Source organism: Sceloporus occidentalis, unplaced genomic scaffold (genome assembly GCF_023333645.1).
Source record: "Sceloporus occidentalis isolate IW3139 unplaced genomic scaffold, rSceOcc1.0.p SCAF_1, whole genome shotgun sequence".
Classification (NCBI taxonomy): domain Eukaryota; kingdom Metazoa; phylum Chordata; class Lepidosauria; order Squamata; family Phrynosomatidae; genus Sceloporus; species Sceloporus occidentalis.
In genome coordinates, this window is record NW_028316981.1 from 264,557,840 (window position 1) to 264,577,707 (window position 19,868).

The following is a 19,868-nucleotide window of genomic DNA, read 5'->3' on the forward strand; positions in this document are numbered from 1 at the left end:
CTTTGCCCATAAGTAAACAGAATTCACATTGAAAAGATTAAGACCTGATAAAACAGATTTACAAGTGAGAAAGAAAAGTAGGTAATATCTGCATGGATGTAGTAATGGGGTATTTATTGCATATTCTCCCTATGTTACACGTGCTTAAGAAATCTAACATGTAAAGTGGGGGGGGGGGGGAGCAACTTTCAACTTCCATTTGAATAAACTGAACAGTGTTCTATTTTCACACAAAGGCTTTGAAATAAATTACCCTTTTTCTAGAGTAACTGTTTTGCCTGGTCAACCACATAAATCTATCAATCTTTGGAACTTTTAATTTGTAAAAGAACAAATACTTTTTGGAATCATTAGAACTAGGCCAAGGCTACCAATGGAAGAAACTGTTAAAAAGAGTCCAGAGTTTGTCTCTCGCTAGAAAGAAGGAACTGGTTTGAAATGCAGTGATGTTCATTTAATATTTTCTGCAGAAGTAGCCAAGCCTCAACCTACCTAAAATGAAAGGGGTAGGCATACAGAATTACACAGTAATGACAAAAACAGGAAAAAAGAGTGTACAAGAAGCAGATGGTGCTTTAGAGCAATACACAATTAGTAAGAACTGGGTATGTTTCACTCACAAAGACAAGTAGTAATATTAAATTTGCAGAACATATTTATAAGTCACTGTTCTATTTAAAATATTGAACAGAAAGCAGTAATCATTTAGCTATCTGTTCAAGTATGTCTAGGTCACACTTCACATCTTTCCATCTGTATACTTTTTTCTTATCGGAGTACAATTTCCATATTTTTTGTGTCCAATCTGTGTAGACTGGAGATTACCCATCAAGGTACTGGTGATAATGTTAGCCATAAACAGACTGGGATCTTGAGACCAACGGGCATCTCTATCTCTATATAACTGCCCAAGCATTAAGATCTGCCAGGGGAACATTGATCCTACCAGTAGGAGCAATGCATCGCATCTCACACACACACACAGTTATAGTTTTTTAAAATGAAGCATTAATCCAGGCATAGGTCGTGGGATGGTTCAGCAGTACTACATGTGAAAAGGACTTTGGGATTACTGATGATTATAAATTGAACATGAACCAGCAGTATAATGGAACAAAGAAAGTGCCTGTTATTTTAGCCTGCCCTAATGGAAGCATAGTTTCCAGGTCATGGGAATTGATTGTCACACTATAATCTGTGCTGGTCAGGCTTCATCTGGATTACTGTTTTCTGTTCTGGGGCCCTCAGTTTAAGAAGGATATAGACAAGTTGGTTCAGAGGACAAGGAAGATGATGAAGTATGGAGAACAAAACATATCAGGAGAAGTTAAACAACCTGGGAATAATCAACTTGGTAAAACAGAAGATTGAGAGGGTGACATGATTGCACTCTCTGTATGTCAAGAGCTCTCACAGGAGGGACCATGCCTGTTCACTGCTGTATGTTCAAGCCCATTTTACAATCTTTATCTACAGTTAGGCTTGCCAGTTAAATTATAACAGCATCACAAAAAACAGAACTTTCAACTAAAAATGACTTTAGAAAGAAACCTCACCTTTGTAGCAGACTGCTGTGAGACAGGTGGTTTCCCACAATTGTCAAAATCTCCTGAAAGAGCATCAATAGCTGCTGAGTCATCAGATGGTTTCTGCAATAAAAACAATGTTTTAATAATAATAATTTTTATTTATATTTCCTGCTTAACCCAATGATCGTAGCAGGATTATATAATTAAAAATGCAATACTAATACAAATAGTGACTATAAAATACTGATACTGAATTCCAACATTCTTATTAGTTCCTTAACATATCTACTGTAATCATAAAATAATCCTATATATATTTAAAGTAATATCCAAAGTTTTACAGCACATGCAAACTATTCCTTGAAAGGTCAACCTCCCATTTCCAAGTTAAAAACTGGTCTGAGGGCCCAAACAGATGGCCCCTTTGTGGTGGCTTCCCAGTGGCTTGGGGGTGTGTCATTTAGACAGCACATGCCCCTGAGATGGCAGGAAGCTGCCTTCAAGCTGCCTGCCCATCCATGCAGTGGGCAGCTTTGTCGTGCTTGGACGGTGCGGTGTTCATACACTGCATGCCAGAGGAGCACCGCCAGCTTTTTGCTGGCTCAAAAAGAAGTGGCTTTCTGCCGCTTCTTTTTGGGCCAGGAAAAAGCTGGATTAGGGCCATGGTATGTGGTTGCCAGGGCCTTTTTTCTCGGCCCTGAGTCGAGTTTTAGTCTTAATTACAGTATACTCACTGAAAGCAATGAAACATTTGTGGTAACTAAGATCCTACAGCTAAGCAGAGGTGTCCACATACAACCACCACATACTAGGTGGTCCATATGTCACTACTTAGGGGCCCAGATAATGAAAGGGCTCAAAATTAAGAAAATACAAACCATTAAAATTTAATTTTTACATTATTCTAAGTATGGAGCCTCTCTCTGCCTCTGACTCTTGCAGTGACTAAGAATGGCATTTCTCTTTTGAATGTCTGCCTTGGGTAATGGTCTGGATGAGGGAAAACGAACACAAGCTGATTCCAGAGAAAACAGAGGTACTTTTGATAGGTCCCCTAAGTCTGCGGAAGGAGATTTATCCACCAGTCCTGGACGGGGTCACACTTCCCCTAAAGGACGAAGTTCGCAGCTTGGGAGTACTGGACTCGTCCCTACAGTTGTCATCTCAAGTGGATGCGATAGCCAGGAGTGCTTGGTATCAAGTCCCGTTTGATACGCCAACTGTGTCTCTACCTGGCCCGAAAAGACCTTGAAGTTGTGATACATGCACTGGTAATCACTTGTCTTGATTTCTGCAATGCTTTCTACATGGGGCTACGCTTGTACCAAGTTCGGTCGCTTCAATTAGTCCAAAACATGGCAGCTAGTTGGTCACAGGCTCCTCAAGGACTGACCATATTACACTAGTTTTAAAAGATCTTCACTGGCTACCGATTAGCTTCCGGACGCAACACAAGGTGTTGGTTATTACCTTTAAAGCCCTACATGGCTTGGGCCCGAGGTACTTGCAGGAACGCCTCTCCCTACATAATCCGCCCCACACTCTCAGAATAACTGGGAAGAATTTGTTAGAAGTACAAACTACCTGATTAGTTTCTACTTCCCAGAGAACTTTCACTGCAGCGGCTCCAAAACTGCGGAACAATCTCCCAGAAGAGATCCGTCTTATTACCTCCTTGGATGCTTTTAAGGGGGCAGTTAAGACAGATCTCTTCTGGCGAGCTTACCCACCTGACCTTGTATAAGAAATATTATCCTTGATTATGATCTATATCTCTATATTAGTTACACTATCACTTTTTGATAGAATCTGTTTTAATGGATTATTGTTAAATTTTTATTGTATTTTATTACTGTTTTGTATATTTATTATGTTGCAATCCTGCTTAGATCCACCTGGGAGAGGTAGGAAGATATAAATAAAATAATAATAATAATAATAATAATAATAATAATAATAATAATAATAAATATTAAATTTGTTATACACTTTAGATCACCAGTATATCTTAATTCAGCCCTGACCGCATACAGTTTAGTGTGATTCCCTCTCACCTTTTTATCCTTAGCTGTCTCATCATCCTTGCTTGTTGGCTTTATTGATTTACCCTTTAACAAAGAAAAGCATAATTTAGTAAATCCATCAACATTCTTCCTTATAACGTAACCAAAAAACACTTAGAACCCTAGGCAATGATAATTATAAAGCTATTTATACATTCTGTGAAACAAAATGTACAAAGGCATCTACAAAATGTGAAATGCGTTTTTGAGTAATTTGTAAGAATTTATAACTAAGGCAGGGGTAGGCAACCTGCGGCCCGCGGGCCGGATGCGGCCCGGCAAGGCCTTGGGACCGGCCCCAGCCCAGTCCTGCCGCCGATTGCCGCCGGGGCCTTTGGGGGGCAATTGTCTATAGAAGCCTCAGAAACATGCATTTACATTAACATTTTTTTTAAAATCAGCAAATTTTTTTCGCATGTCCTCCATTTTTTTTAAAAAAGCGTCTTCCATTTGAAAATTTGCTGAGGGACAGCAACCCGGCCCCCGGCTCAAAAAGATTGCCTACCCCTGAACTAAGGCATTCAACTACTGAAAACTGTTAAACTTTTACCACGTTCATGGAGCTTACTTGCTGTTGAAAAATTCGAAGTCATTTACATAGCTCTCCTCCCATCGTGAGAGGAAATGGAGCAGGATACTTTAATGATCAAAGTTAATGAACTTTAATTATCAAAGTTAAGACACTATGTCTGCTATAAATCAAGGAAGGCATCCTTTGAAAACATTGTAGTGATTCAATTATTTATATTAATTGTTACTCACTTTGATTATGGAAAAATGTGACCCCCAGTAAATCTATTAATACAAAATTGTTTGATAAGTACAGTGGTACCTTGGTATCCGCAGACTTCCCATCCGTGGATGGCAAGCCTGCATTGTTCCCAATGGCAATACGTGCATATAGATGTGCCACCATTGGGGACAATTGGACTGAAGTCCTCTCCTCCCTCCCCCCCCTAAAGCTTCTGCCCTGCCCTGGCTTCAGGGGTAGAGGCTGGAGCCCCATCAGTCAGAGGGGGCCAGGGCTGGGGCTTGGGGGACAGAGCCTATAAGCTTTGTCCTAGGTGCTGGGCCTGGGAGGGGGCTCCGGGACTCAGGCCCCAGCCCTGTCCCCCTCTGGCTCTCTAGCCTCTGCCCCCAAAGCCAAGCTGGGACAAATCCTTGGAGGAGCTGCATGACTGTGCTGTCATTAAGGATAATGGGACTTGAGCATCTGCAGATTTTGGTATCCATGGGGGGAAGGCGGGTCTGGAACAGATCCCCCATGGATACCGAGGGACAACTGAATGAGTTCCCAAAGAATCTGTTTACCTTCTCATCAGAGTCCAGAAGATGTCGGTACTCAGGGGGGATGGTATCATCTCTCTCTCCAAGCTTGTCTATATGCTCAGATTTAGCTTTTTCCTAGAAGAGCAACAATAAAACGAAACTCTGTTTTTAATTCTCTTGGAAAACTGACTTCACACAAACACAAAAATGGTATTTATGGATGGTGATTAACTGTATATCATCAGGAGACTTTTCTGTAAAATAATGGAAATGCCAAGAAAGGTTCCCAAATGTTAAACAAACAAATAAATATAACAAAACAAAACCCACAAATTAATGTATTATGTATATTTAAACTATTTCCAAAAACAGTTTTCTCTGTTAGAGCTTTTTTATAAAAACTAACCCCAGATTATCATTTGTCCTTTAGGAATTTTGAAAACCAACCTCTTACAAGAGATCCTTTGTAATAGAACACTTTAAAAACACTTTCAAGAAAACACATTTTCTTTTGTAAATGTTCATTTCTGCTTTCAGCCATTGTTTGGCTCAGTCACCTTCTTAAAGGTTACTAACCATTTACATAACACCCGAGTTTACATTATAAGAAGTGCAATTCTTTGTATGCTGATTTTTAGCTTGGCAGCAAGCATATTTCAAGCATACAGAAAGGTTATCAACAGTCTGTCACAGCTGTCTATTCAGGGGCTCACTGTCTCATATCAGCTAGGAGGTATTCAACAGCCAGAGATGGCTCTCAACATAAATTAAGAATATAATGCCTCACACTATCCCTCAAAGGCACAAGAAAGGTTTTGTTGCTTGATCACAAATTTGGCTTTCTTCCTGCTCATAGGCTGCACCTAGCATCTTTATGAAATACAATGAAAAGAACATAAATGCCTTCGATACATGGATAAACTTGACATTTTTTAAAAAAGATGACAATATGTAATAATAACAAAACAAATTGTGTTGAAAAACTAAACTGATTCAATGGAAAAGAAAATGCATTTTGTACAGTTAAAAATGCTGTGAAGATGCCTCTTTTGGGGTGAAGATCTTATACAATTCTGTAAACAAAAGACTCCTATTTTACTTTCAGTGACGCAGATGGCAAGACTTTTCTAACACAGGAACTAATACTGTTCTTTTACTGTAGTTTTCAGAAACGAGTATAGTGGGCCCTTTGTATATGTGGGGGATCTGTTTCAGACCCTCCCCACCCTCCCCCACATATGGGAAAAACCACAAGACCTCACATCCCATTGATTTCAATGGCAGCACGCTTCTGTGGGCACATGTGCAATTTTGTCCCCCATGGGCTTGCTGTCCGTGTGAGCTCAAGTCCACATACAGCAAGCCTGTGTATGGGGCGGACGGACTGTACAGTACTGTTTTAGTTGAAAGAGGTATATATGTATGTTGGTAGGAATGTTTTGGTAGCACTTGAATATTTTTTATATTCTTTTTTGTAACTTTACAAATTGTTATTATATGTATTGTCTTTTATGGGTCTCAATAAGTGTTATAAATAAATATATTTTAAAAAATGAGTATGTACTCACCACCACAAAGATAGGGCAGTGGTGCACCCACTTTCTTTACCTTTATTTTATCCACAACTGGTTTATTTTCATCTGGATCAGGTTGTCTTTGTCCCAATGAATCTGCAAGAAGATCTGCAGCAGCATCAAGTTCTTTCCGATTCTAACAGATTTGAAAAAAAGTAAGAACAAAACAGGCTCCATGCTATCTCCAGTACAAATGTCAGGAGGTGAGCAGCCATGCTATATAAAGTTAACTTCAGTGCATTCACAATAACCAGGGATCCCATCACCTGGGATGGAGAGGAGAAAAGAGTAGAAGCAAATCTTAGTTCTGTACCTTCTGCAAGCTGAATTTCCAGCACACCTAAAACTATATTCCCATTGTACAGTTATAAATCAAGCTTGACTAGTGAAAATTATGGTTATGGTTCAGGATTAGGAAAAAGCTGTTAAGATTGCCAACTAGGCAAGTAAACCTTATTTGAAAAACAATGTCTAAAACAAGATAAATGTTGTACTAAAATTATGTACATACTTCTTTAATGCTCTACAGTTTCTTTTGAAGAACTTTTATCCTCCAAAGGTCATATTCACTAATGTCTAAACAATAAATAAACTAAGGAAAGAGTATAAATACTCTAAATAATCAAAGGAGTGTTTTAAATCACAGGTTTTAATCACAGAAACTGAAGTGATTGCTTACTGGGGTGGGTACTGCTGGTGGAGCTGAGGACTGTACAGCAGAAGCCACAGTAGAAGAGACCATTTCATCGGTGGAGGCAGCGGCAGGTTTGCTGGCACCTTTAGATTTCTACAAAAAAGGCAAGATGTTAATAAAAACATTTCTTAAACTTTCTATCTGGCCCTGGCCTGAGAAGAGTCTTTCCTGAATTATCTTGGTGGAAATTAAAGTGTGGCTAGGATCCTACTGGTAGTCCCAACTGGAACAGACCTATTGGTAGTAATTAAAGAATGATGACTCAACACTTATCTAAATCATATTGATTGGTGTGGTGGTGGTCTATATTAATGGGAACTACAAACAGGATTTCAGGTCTATGTTTATCACGCAACAACGAAAAGTAGAGAATTGAAAGAATTCAGTTGAGAAGCCTGAGTAGTCTGTTCTAGTAGTAATGACAAGCCAGAAAAGTGCCCTTGAGTTTACAGAGGACAGTTCAATATGACTACAGTGAAAAAAGTACATTCCACATTAGGAATCATGAGAAGGAATTATAAATAAAAATGCCAATTTTGTAATGCTGTTATAGAAATCTATAGTGTTGTCACACTTACAATACTGTGAAGATTTAATTGCTACATTTGAAAAAAGGCTAGCAGGGAGCTGGAAAAGAAATGCTCACAGGGCTGGGGACTCCCTTCTATGAGGAAAGGTTACAGCATATGTGCATTTTATCTAGGAAAAAGACTAGAAGAGAAACAATGTAAATGAATCTAAAATTAATGTCACCAACACCATAACAACTACTAACACCACAGAGGACCATCCATCACATGATCCCAAATTATGTGCCAAAATCTATAATGACAGTGATAAGTATTTTGTTTTAATTATCTTCCTTTCTGGGTTATATTCTTATTAACAAATCAAATTTAGAGTGATTGATCATGTAGATATTCAGTGGGGTTTTTTTTGCAAACATAACACAGGAAGACATCAGATTTATCACTATGTTTAAACTTAAACTTTTATTTCTGTCTCTCACATTGGCACATACAAGCACACCCACTTACCTCAGGTGCAGCAGCTTTTGACGTTGGTGCTGGTGAAGAGGAAAACCCTTCTGACAAAGCATCAAGGAGTTCACTTTCACTCAGGGGCTTAAAATCAAAATAAGATTATTTTTGTTTCTTAAAGCCACTCAGTAACCAAACCCAATCAATTAGCTCAAGTTAGTTTCAGAATTATGGATACAATATGCCAATTTAGTGAATTCACTCTTCTTATGGGGAAAAACTGCCTAACCAATTATTTGTCTGGAAACCATGCCCTATGAGGAGCAGCTTATGGGGCTGGATATGTTTAGCCTGGGGAAGAGAAAGTTAAAATTAAGGCATGTTTAAATATTTAAAAGGGTGTCATATTGAGGATGGAGGAAACTTGTTTTCTGCTGCTCCAGACATTAGGACAGAGAGCAACAGATTCAAAACTGCAGGAAAAGAGATTCCACCTAAACATTAGGAAGAACTTCCTGATGGCAAGAGCTGTTCGACTGTGGAATACGCTGTCTCAGAGTATGGCGGAGTCTTCTTCTTTGTCAGTTCTTAAACAGAAGCTGGATGGCCATTTATCCAGAGTGTTTTATTTGTGTCTTCCTGCATGGAAAGGGGTTGGACTGGATGGTCCTTGGGGGTCTCTTCAAGCTCTATGATTCATGGTATCTGAAGGGTTGTATTCTCCCACATGAGCATCCCTGAACTTTGAGATCTTTAAAGGCTGGCCCTTCTTTAGGTCTTGTCACCCTCAGAGAGACTTCCAGTGGGGTTACAAGAGATTACTTTCTCAGTAGTGGCTTTTGAGCTCTGCAAATCAGAAGTGATGTTAGGCTGCATTTTCACACAGCTGTCTTCCTTCCCTGTTGTCCTTCTACTGGCAAGCAAAGATATTTTTTGCAACAAATTGGTTTCTGAGGAGGGAAGATTTTTACAAAGTTGGCCTCCTCCCCATTTATTGATTTATTTTAACCTGCATCCAATTTAATTGTGTTTCAGTATTTGAACATCTTTTGTGTTTTAATTTTATTTTTATTCAATCTTCTGCTGAACAGCCTTGTGCCATATTTGGGATAGAAATCCAGTAAGTAAATACTGTGGCGGGTTACAGACCGCCGAAAAGCGGCGGCCTGCACCCGCCCCTTTCCCAGCTGGATTGGGGCCTCAGTGGCCAGAGCGGCAGCCGCTGAGGCCCCGATCTGCTGCTTTCCAGGCTGCAGGGAAGTGGCAAAAGGCCCCTTCCCCGCAGCCTGGAAAGGGGTGTCCTTGGGGCTTCAAGCCCCAAGGACACCCCGCGGCGGTGGGGAGGAGGAGAAAGGGGCCGCTTGGCCTCTTTCTCCTCTGCGTCATTGGGCGCAGCTGTCTGAAGGCTGCGCCCAGCGATGCAAACGGCAAAAGGAGCTCCGTTTCGGAGCTCCTTTTGCGGCCGGGGAAGGGGCGCACTATGCGCCCTGGCGCGGCGTGATGATGTCACATTTGCGCCGCCGCCATTTTGTGCGTGCTCCACACGTGCTAGGGTTGGGGGCGTCTGGAAAGGACGCCCTTTTCTAACCCTAGCACGTGCGGAGCATGCACTTTTAGGCCCGTTTGTAACGGGCCTGTATTTTCTGGCATATAAGTCTACTTTTTAACTTAGGAAAATCTTCTCAAAAGTCAGGGGTCGTCTTATACGCTGGGTTTCGTCTTATAGGGTGGGTGCTGAAACGTCCGAGCCAGACAGGAGAATCTGCGGACTTTTTATAAAATACAATCCAAGCAGGCTTTGTATACAACAGCTTTTCCTGCGAAGTACCTGCATGTCATAAGCATTTGAATTAAAATTACCATATTGAAATCAAATCTGATGTTTTTTAAATTTTTATTTGGTGTGCGTTGGAAGAGAGGTAGTCTTATATGGCGAGTATATCCCGAACTTTGTATTTTAACTGAAAAAGTTGGGAGTCGTCTTATACGATGGAAAATACGGGTAGCTAATTGTTAAAATGTTATTTGACCAACAGAAACAGTGGAACACACTATTTAAATCTACTTAAGTATTTCTTTACCCACCTTGGGTTTTTCTTCAGGTTTTGGTAAAAGAGGCTTTCCATCTTTATCCTGCAAAATAAATATGGTGTCAGTTAAATAGTAACTATTAGTGGTTAAATTTCATACAAAATTACATTGTGGCAGAGTCACAGAATCCACATTAACCCATCTGGGCACATGCTTTCCAATGTTTTAGGAAGTGGGACATCTGTTAAATAAAATGATCCTTGGAGTTGCCAGGAGTGCTTTTAAGCATCTTCATATTGTCAACAGACTCCAACTCACCTGGCAGAGAAGAGAGTACTAAAAAGCACATTCAAAAGCAGGTAACAGTGAGGAGACAATCTCCACATGCTGTGAAATGGACAACTGTTTATTCAGTATTTTTTTTTCCTGGAGAAGGCCTCTTCTCATTGAGGCCGAAATTCACTGAGCTTTTTTTTTTTTTTTTAAATACAGTTGATCTTCTCAAGAGCATGTGTAACTTGTCTCCTCGCTGTTTCTCCATCTCTTCCTGGACAGAAAGGATATTGCTACACTGATTCATGCTTTTATAATCTCCAAGTTTGAGTGTTCTTATAATACACTGCATGTAGAGATTCCATTATAGATGACCTGGAAGAGTACACTGGCTGCAATGATGCTTGCAGGTCCAAGTCATAATTTGGGTTTCAAACCAATTAAAGTCTTAATGGCTTAAAAGCCATATATATGCATCTCTTAAGACTCCCACTTTTTACACCAGATTCCTTAAGTTGTATCCTTAAACAGATGTATTGGTCTTCAATTGCCATCAGGATTGTGTCAGGCTCCGTCACATCAGTTGTATTCCTGAATGTACAATATACTTTATATTGCTTCAAAGCAAAAAACTACCTGGGTGTTTATAACCAATGATAGATGAACTCAATAGATATTGTTTTTAAAATGTTAAAATATATATACAGTTATCAAAGCTATTTTATTTATTTGTAATATGCTTTGGGCTTATGAAAAAAAGTCTACAAAATGTTAGTAGCCATTCAATTCTACAAATTAGATTTCCAAAGCATGCAGTTTTGTAGTTAAAACAGAATTTCTGATACCAGTATACTTCAGTCAACAAAGCCTCCAACAGAGAAGTTCATTTTTATTAAGTTTTCATATGCCCCCCAGCCCCACTTTTCCTCCTTGTTAACTTGTCTAGCAGGATTTTGTTTAGCAGAATCAGCACTGGTATGATGAAGAAAAAGGGATGGAAAACATCCAATTTTCAGTACTATTTTGTAGAAGGATGTCTGCATACTTGTATTGTAAACAATGCAATAAGCCTAAACTGGAAAGCATGGGACTCTGCTCTATCCAATCCAACCCCAGTTGTGTGTGCCTTCCTACAACAAGTAAACAGCAGCTGCTTGTCCACTACTGACTATGTGTGAACAGCAAAGCAGAGAGAAAGATGGGAATAGATAACATGCTACTCCCAGCATGCTGAAGAAGCACAGATCTGTAAGACTGGCCACCAAAATGGAAAGCATAAGAAAAGTGGAGGCTCGTGAAACAAAAAGTAATCCCTGAATGTTTTTGGAAGATGTTTTTGAGTGATCTCTAGAACAGGCCTGCAAAATATATGGCCTGGGGGCCGCATGTGGCCCGCCAAAGGATTTTGAGTGACCCACAAGGATGTGGAACAACTTCAAGGCTCCTCTGCTGCTCAGCCTCCTACTGAGGAGATGGGCAAACGTTTACCCTGCAAGGCTCCCCCGCTGCTTGGCTTTCTCCTGAGAAGGCCAGGCGGCAGAGGAAGAAGAGGGGCAAATGCTCACCCCTTAAGGCTTCTCTGCCGCTCAGCTTCCTCCTGAGGAGAGGGCCTGGCAGAGGCGGGGGAGGATGGAATTAATATTAATAATTTTTATTATTAATTAATTAATAACAATTAATTAGTAATATTTAATTAAAACCGATTTGCACCCCAAAGAAGTTCAACCTATTTAATTTTGGTCCCTACCTACTGCCAAGTTGTGCAAGTCTGCTCTAGAAGGTTCAAACTGTTTTGTTTATTTCTTTTTCTTTTTACATGTTCAATTTGTTTCATTTCACACATGCATACTGTTGGTTTTGGATAAAAGGTTTGCTGAAACTTGTTTAATTGCGCTTCTTTTTTGCGATTCAGGAACCCATCCCTATTCTTTCCATGTTATGCCTTTGGTACCAATATTCTGTTGAAGAAGGCAGGCCCAGAAACACACCTGCTTCATGAACCTGTATACCTGCATCAGAAGAACAGAATTCTTTCATGAAAGGCATGTGCTCCCTGATTAAATCTGTGATGTGTATGTATGCTGAACAGATTATTGGAAGAGTAGCAGAACTTTAATTTGATAGGCTACCAGTAGCCAGAGCCACCCAGATAGTGGAGTGGAAAAGAAATCTGAACAAAACGAAGTTTTTGAAATCTGTGCAAAGTGTAGTCAGTAAATATGTAGTAAGAATAGAAGAAAACTACATATTATTTTCTTAAATATCCAATGAACAGCCATAAAAATATTGAATCCCAGCATGGGTGTCTGCAATATACATGTATATTGCAATGTGTCTGACATGCCTATTAATTTTTTGATTAATTATTGACCAACAGTAAAAAATTCTGAAGCAGGTTGCCTCAAAAGGGAAAAACCTTTCAACAACAAGCCATGCAATCAAATGCCAAACAAAGCAGCAATTACCTTTGCTTCAACAAGTCTATATTCAGGAGGGATGGTTTCTTCATCTTCCCCCAGCTTCTCTCGTTCCTCTCGTTTCGTTTTCTCCTGGAGGAATCATAATCAGTGACTTTATGACATCATGCACTTTCAAAATATATAGCCTTCTATCCCATGAATAACCTGACTTATTCTGTGCTGGAATTTGGTTATCATTTTGGCAGACATCCATAATCCATATTTTGCAAAAAGCAATCATATCTCAAGATTATGTGCCAAAATATCAAAAGTTAGTAATCAATGTCCTGCAGTTGGTTCATAGAGATTTTTTGAATCTCAGATTGTAACTAATGCTTAAGTAACTGATGCTTAAGAGTTACGAGCAGCAAGATGGAAGTTAGCTGTTCATTTTCTTACCTTCACTTTATCCACAGCAGGCTTTTTTTCTTTTGGGTCAGGTTCTCTTTTTCCTAAACTTCCAGATAAGGCTTCCAACGCTTCATCGGACACCTGTGCACTCTATATATCACATTACATAGACCAGCTGAGTGTTATTTCAAAACAAGGGCCTGTACCCAACCGTGTTAGCAGTTGTACAAGGGATTACATGTCTATACCATCTCTTGCATTTTTGCCTGAGTTATGGCAAAATTAAGCAAAACTACGGTAGTAGGGTTTTCCCCTCCATTCTTCTAGTATCACAATAGCTATCGGCCAATATTTGCAAACAGCAAAACAGTTGATCAATATAATTACCAAAAGTAATTACTAAGTATTAATATAAATGTCAGTCTAGAGATCAGCGTAACCTGTAATCACTATGACAATAAACAAATGCAGAGATACTCAGATTTATGAACCAGTTCTCAATCCAAGCCATAGATGTTCTCAGTCTAGTCCAGTGAAAATCAATAGTCTACATACATAACAAGCGTCCCTTAAACTCAGCAGGGTTTAGTCAAGAGAAACTCCTAATCGACTGTACTCACAATACAACCATAGTTGATGAGCAGCAGCAGAGAAAACATGCAATATAATTATCCCAAATACCCAGAGAGGAAAAATTTAAGATTCCCTGAAATCCCAACCATTTTATATCAACAGTTCAAGCTGCAACTCAATGGATGCAGCAAATTAAGCATGCTAATTCTTCTGCAAGTTTGGTGTTAACAGTTACTCACTGGAGATGTTGCTGTGGGAGCTGAAGATTGCACAGAAGGAACCATGGCAACAGAGACGACTTCTTCTGTAGAACATTTTTTGGATGCAGCTGTTGAGGGCTTCTGAAATATGATATCAGTAACAAAATCTGATAACCAGATCTTCTCATTCTATCACATACTTCATGTGGCTTTAGACACAGATAAAAAACAGATTCCTACAAACTGAACATAAGCCCAGCTACTTAATTTAGCATACTCTGATCCAAAATGCATTGAAGAAATAATCCAGTTTGAGATCGCTCTAACTGCTCTGGCTCAATGCTAGGGAATTCTGGGAACTACAGTTTTGTAAGACATTTAACCTTCTCTGTCAGAGAGTTCTGGTGCCACAATAAACTACAATTCTCAGGATTCCTTAGCACTGAGCCAGGGCAGTTAAAGTGGTCTCAATATGGACTATTTCTGTAGTGTGTTTTGGATCTCTGTGACATTTCCTCAATTATATTCAAGACAATATATCACATACAGAACTTGGGAATTTAAAACACACAGCTGTCTAGATAAGTATACAAAGAAACTTGCATTATCTTTGAGAGTAACTTTTCTCTCACTTGCAAGATCCTTTTGCAGAACTTGGGAAAGTTGTTGGGATTTGATTATAACTCCCAGAATCAACCCAGCCAGCATACTGACCAGGGAGATTCTGAAGTTGCAGTCTGAAAGAGTAATATTTCCCAGCTATGCCTCTGGATTGAGAGTGGAGGGTTGGACTCCGATTCTGGAGGCCAGGCTTCAATTCCCTACTTGGCTATAGAAGCCCACTGGGTGACCTAGGGCAAGTCACACTCCATCAGCTTCAAAAAGAGGCAAAGACAACCCCCCCACCAAACAAATCTTGCCAACAGAAACTTGTGATAGGGTCACCTTAGGGTCCCCATAAGTCAGAAACAACTTCAAGACAAACAACAACAACAACAACAACTGACTCTGGGGAGTGATACCAGAATTGGCTCAGCTTCCTTTTCTGCAACTCTGCAGCTCTGAGTCTGCAATGTATTTTCATATCTGTTACAATGAACACAGATGAGACTGTTATCTCTGAAATCTAGACTCAATTTTTGATTAAGAAGCTACTTACTGTAGAAACTCCTGATGGAGCTGAAGGTTGCACTGCAGGAACTGTGGGAGAAGCAACTGGCTCTCCTTTGGGAGCTTTTGGAGGCTCAGCAGCTGCAGGCTTCTGAAAGAAAAATATAGCTAATAATTCTTGATTCTCAAAATGCTTCATTAGTTTGAGCATCTCAAAAAGTTCAAAAAATTGACCTTAAATATAGGGAGCATTTTCACCACATTACCTGTTCCTTGGGAATGTGAGTTGTAGGCCCTTGGAAAGTGAGTTCCAGATCACTTTCTGTCATACTTAAGGCCTCTCCTGCAACTAAAATGGCCCAGAGGGACCCCAGATAGTAGCAAAAATGAACTCAAACACCCATAGAAGCTATTTGGAAGCAAAAAGGTTGACTTCCCCCTAGCCTCCGATAGCTGCATTCCTATATTTAAAGACCAGGTAAAAAACTATGATGTATCCAACCTTCAAACGGACTCTCTTCAGAGTGCTGATATGTCTCTCCACACCTGGTACATCTACACTTACTTAGTAATGAGCACACTGATATACTGGGGAAAACGTGATGGTAGGAAGAGGAAAAATATCAGTACAATGCTTGAATCTAGCTTCCTTCATCTTTAGTCATTGGATTCTTAAACAATGGATTTTGAGACAGGCCTATTTTTTAAAAAGGAACTTACCACAGATGTATCAGAAGGTTTAGATGGTTTCAACACTTCTGCAGGAGGCACAGGACTAGCAAAATCTTTTGAAAATTCATCCACTAGATCCAATTCACTAATAGGCTGTAGAATAAAGGAGAAACATGAGGTGCAGGTTTATTGGATGAATTTTTTAAAAGAACCACAAAATTTCCTAACTAGAAGCACTAAAGGAAATGTGGAAATAAAGAAGACAGTTGTTGTACAGCTCAGTTTCAACTTCCACTGCCTCTGCAATGGTATTGGTTCTAGGTTAGCACTACTCTGGTTATCAGTTTGTGAGAGAGGTAGCTTGAATTGTAGCATCTTTCTGTCCAGAGATTCAAACCATCATCTGTACAAGTTATCTGGCACAACACAAGCTAGGGGTACAAGCCATTTCTTCTAAGTCTGGAGGCACCCAGGCCACCGCTGTGCATATTAATGTGTTTGCAAGAACCATCCTCTTAATTTGATTCCTCTCTATTAGAACTAGAGTGTCCATTAAGGCGAAACAGGGTTAGAATAATATAATTGTACTATATATTGGTTGAAGCTTTAAAACACTGAAAGAAAAATGACTGTCTGAATGTCTTTCATTATATATGCTTTCATAGTATATATGCTTGCAATGGCACAATGACAAAACCTAAACAAAAACTGTTTCATTTATAAAGGCAGAAAATTTACCTCTGAATGTTAAGACTAAATGCACCATTCAGTCTGCAGTAAAAACTATAGACTTAGAAAATAATGTGTATGGTTCACTTTGACTATTTTATCTGCCATGCAACAGATGGAAAGTAAGTCAAAGAGATATATTTAATAACCTTAGGCTTTTCTTCAGGTTCTGGCAACAGGGGCTTCCCATCTTTATCCTAAAATAAAATTGAAAAAAAATGATTGTTGACTGTACAATTTACAGTGCAATTTTTAAAGATACTCTAAGCTTTTGAGACTAGTGAATATATATAATTTTTCTCCAAATAAATACATTCATTCCCCACTGAGGCTGCATCCCTTTCTACAGAAATAATCCAGTTTGACACCATTTTAACTGCCATGGCTGTGCAAGTAGTCAAACTGTTTATTCCATGATCTATCGTGTGAATAGTTCAACTCATAGGATCATGGCTATACTATTTCCAAGAATTATTATTTCTGGTTTCATGCCTCCTTGGCCATTTTTTTTTAAAATACAAGTAGGAGCCAAGATACAGTTCATGTTTATATCTTTTTGCAAGACACAGTCATGACTATGTCTTTTTAGAAAGAAAAAGACATCTGGTAGAAGGGGGATTCCTATCCATGTTCCCTTCTCTATTATCAACTGAGACAAATTGTAATGCAATCCCTCCTATCCCATACAGTACCGAAGGTCCTGTGTCTTACTCTTCAGACTATTGCCAGCACAAGCACCAAGAAAGTAATTTCCTATTTTTGGCTTGCCTGGAATCTCCTCCTAGGAATTTTTAAAACTTCAATGGCCCCAGCTAAGAATAAACACTTAGGAGGCAAGAGCCCTCCTTGCTAAAGTACTGCCAATGTTAAAATCATAAGCTTTTCTATTAATATGATTTCAATACGGCAAAATGTAGGAACACAGGAAATGAAGGTAAATGCAGGTAAGGCATAAAATGTCCCAGCCAATATAATTTTCTAAAACCTATCCACACCAGCAAAAGAGACAAATTTATAACAAATGTAATGAAAATTGGAGATTAAAAGTATTACCAAAGTTGGTTTGAATCTGTACTCTGGAGGAATCGTATCGTCATCCTCACCAGCTTTTTTCTCTTTTCTTTCTTTGGCCTTTGGCTGAATAAAATAAGAAGAGGAAGAAGAAGAAGAAACACAATGTATGAACACAGGAACTACCCCCTAGATCTAACATCTTTTTTTTACATATCTGTATCTCCCTCCCCATTGTTCCTTTATCTCTTCTCCACAATTAGTCATTTTTAAATTCATATCCCTTCTAAATTATGTTTTTTTAATTTTAAAAAAAGCAAAGCAAAGGACACTTGTGTGTATAACAAATGTAAAAGATATGTCATAGCTGATAACAAAGCTGACCAAAATAAATCCCCCAAATGCTCTAAATGAACACTTTTAATCTCAAAAAGTTAGCCAAAGTGCATCTGCCTCAGCTCAATATCACTCTACATTGTTGTAGCACTATTACTCCACTTTAACTGCTATGGCTGCCTCCTATGGAATTCTGGGATTTAGAATTCAGGGAGGGGCCTTTTGAATTCTCAACCAGAAAGCTCTCTTAGGCTTCACTACAACACTACAAACCCCAGAATTCTACAGGAAGCAACCACAACATTCCATGTTGCATATGGAATAGGCATAATTTATTTATTTTATTTTTTATTTATTTACAGTATGTATACCCTGCGCTTCAGCATCTATGGCTTGAAAATATTTTTAAAAAGTATAAATTCCAAATAGCAAACTGATTTTCCATTTTATATAAGAGATACCATTTTGCTCTGCCATTATATATAATGGGACTTAAGCTTCCACGGACTTTGTTATCCACAGTGGAACCAAACCCCAGCGGATAACAAGGTCCCACAGTAGTGGAATAAGAGCACTATAAAAGTGTAGTGTGATATTGACCTTATTCAGTTTTTACGTCAATTGCCTTAAATAGTAAGAAGAAATCCTTTCTTTTGGGAATAGTATGCACTTAAAAAAAAACTCTTTAAATTTGAAAAAAAAAAATAAAGACCAAAATGTCAAAGAAATTGGATGAATTCTTTTCAGATATTTTCCTCTTGTTTTTGCTAACACATCCTGTTGAAACCATCTTGTTTCTAGACTGGAATTTCTATCGACGCTTGCCAATGTTACACACATTTGAATTTATAAACTTCAGTAGGCACATGCCAAGCCTACTGGTACTTCAATGCTGGTATAGAAATCAATGGGACTTAAAATGCTTAAACTGTGGAAATGTGCCCAGTTCATTAGTGGCTAATGAAACTGCTTACAACAGTGGAAATGGGGAGGGGGAATTCTCCCTCATCCCTGCCCTCTCCACATCCCCTGAAAACCTGTCTTCAGAGCACATTTTCAGCGGCATGGAGGACTGCACAGAGAGAGGACAGGAAGAAAATTCACAATGTTGGAGTGTTGTTACATTTAGGCCTCTGCTAGCACTAGTGGGGGGAAACACACAGAGTATTTGGCAGACATTTTTTTCTGCATAGACCAGAGGTAGGCAACCGTTTTGAGCCGGGGGCCGGGTTGCTGTCCCTCAGACAACTGGGGGGCCGAAGCCAAAAAATAAATAATTAAATATTTTTTTGAAAATTTAAATAAACAAATAAACCGGGACAAATGTAGGACAACATTTTCAAATGGTGGACACTATTTTTAAAAAAGTGGAGGACACGCGAAAAAATTTGCTGATTTTTAAAAAAATGTTAACATAAATGCATGTTTCTGGGGCTTCTATAGACAATTGCCCCTGTGCGCGAGAGGCCAAAGGCCCCGGCAGCAATCGGCGGCAGGACCAGGCTGGGGCCGGTCCCAAGGCCTCACCGGGCCGCATCCGGCCCGCGGGCCGCAGGTTGCCTACCCCTGGCATAGACAATACCTCTTCAACTTCTACAATAGAACTAAGATCAATTTCAGGTTCTGGTTCTGGCATTCCAAGGGTATCCACAAGTGCATCCAAGGCAGCAGTGTCACCAATCTGCAATATAATAATAATAGGATTATGCATTTTAAAATTGAAGATACTTCATCATACCTGCAAGCATATTGAAATTATTAGGACTGCAACTGTGGGATTAAATTGACAGATTTCTCTCCAATGACAGTAATTGGCACACACTGTGATCAAGGGAAGGTAGATTTAAAAAAACTGCAATAAAAGTAAACATCTAAATAGCCTAAAGACATCAGATCCCGTCTGACTTTGGAAGCTAAGCAGGGTCACTTCTGCTTAGTACTTGGATAGGAGATCACCAACAAATACTGGGTGCTGTAGGCAATATTTTAGAGGATTGTTGTTTTATGCCTCTAA

General features: G+C 39.3%; 2 protein-coding genes across 6 annotated transcripts in view; one reads left to right on the forward strand and one right to left on the reverse strand.

Annotated features, from left to right (window-relative positions):
- Positions 1 to 7,170, forward strand: part of ERAP1 (endoplasmic reticulum aminopeptidase 1) — a 46,747-nt gene extending 39,577 nt beyond the window's left edge. The window contains exon 19 of the mRNA XM_089492839.1: positions 7,082 to 7,170. The gene's annotated coding sequence lies outside the window, so the exon portion shown is untranslated. The remainder of the gene's footprint in view (positions 1 to 7,081) is intronic.
- Positions 1 to 19,868, reverse strand: part of CAST (calpastatin) — a 90,042-nt gene that overhangs the window by 6,787 nt on the left and 63,387 nt on the right. For 4 of the 5 annotated variants that reach the window (XM_089492891.1, XM_089492869.1, XM_089492896.1 and 1 more), the window contains 15 exons: positions 19,437 to 19,535; positions 17,561 to 17,644; positions 16,657 to 16,704; positions 15,827 to 15,931; positions 15,156 to 15,257; positions 14,036 to 14,137; positions 13,272 to 13,373; positions 12,879 to 12,962; positions 10,195 to 10,242; positions 8,167 to 8,253; positions 7,115 to 7,222; positions 6,470 to 6,571; positions 4,904 to 4,996; positions 3,584 to 3,637; positions 1,557 to 1,649 (listed from right to left, as the gene is read on the reverse strand). In XM_089492891.1, the coding sequence (XP_089349017.1) occupies positions 1,557 to 1,649; positions 3,584 to 3,637; positions 4,904 to 4,996; positions 6,470 to 6,571; positions 7,115 to 7,222; positions 8,167 to 8,253; positions 10,195 to 10,242; positions 12,879 to 12,962; positions 13,272 to 13,373; positions 14,036 to 14,137; positions 15,156 to 15,257; positions 15,827 to 15,931; positions 16,657 to 16,704; positions 17,561 to 17,644; positions 19,437 to 19,535 (1,311 nt within the window). The remainder of the gene's footprint in view (positions 1 to 1,556; positions 1,650 to 3,583; positions 3,638 to 4,903; positions 4,997 to 6,469; positions 6,572 to 7,114; positions 7,223 to 8,166; positions 8,254 to 10,194; positions 10,243 to 12,878; positions 12,963 to 13,271; positions 13,374 to 14,035; positions 14,138 to 15,155; positions 15,258 to 15,826; positions 15,932 to 16,656; positions 16,705 to 17,560; positions 17,645 to 19,436; positions 19,536 to 19,868) is intronic. The other variant, XM_089492878.1, reaches the window with a different exon arrangement.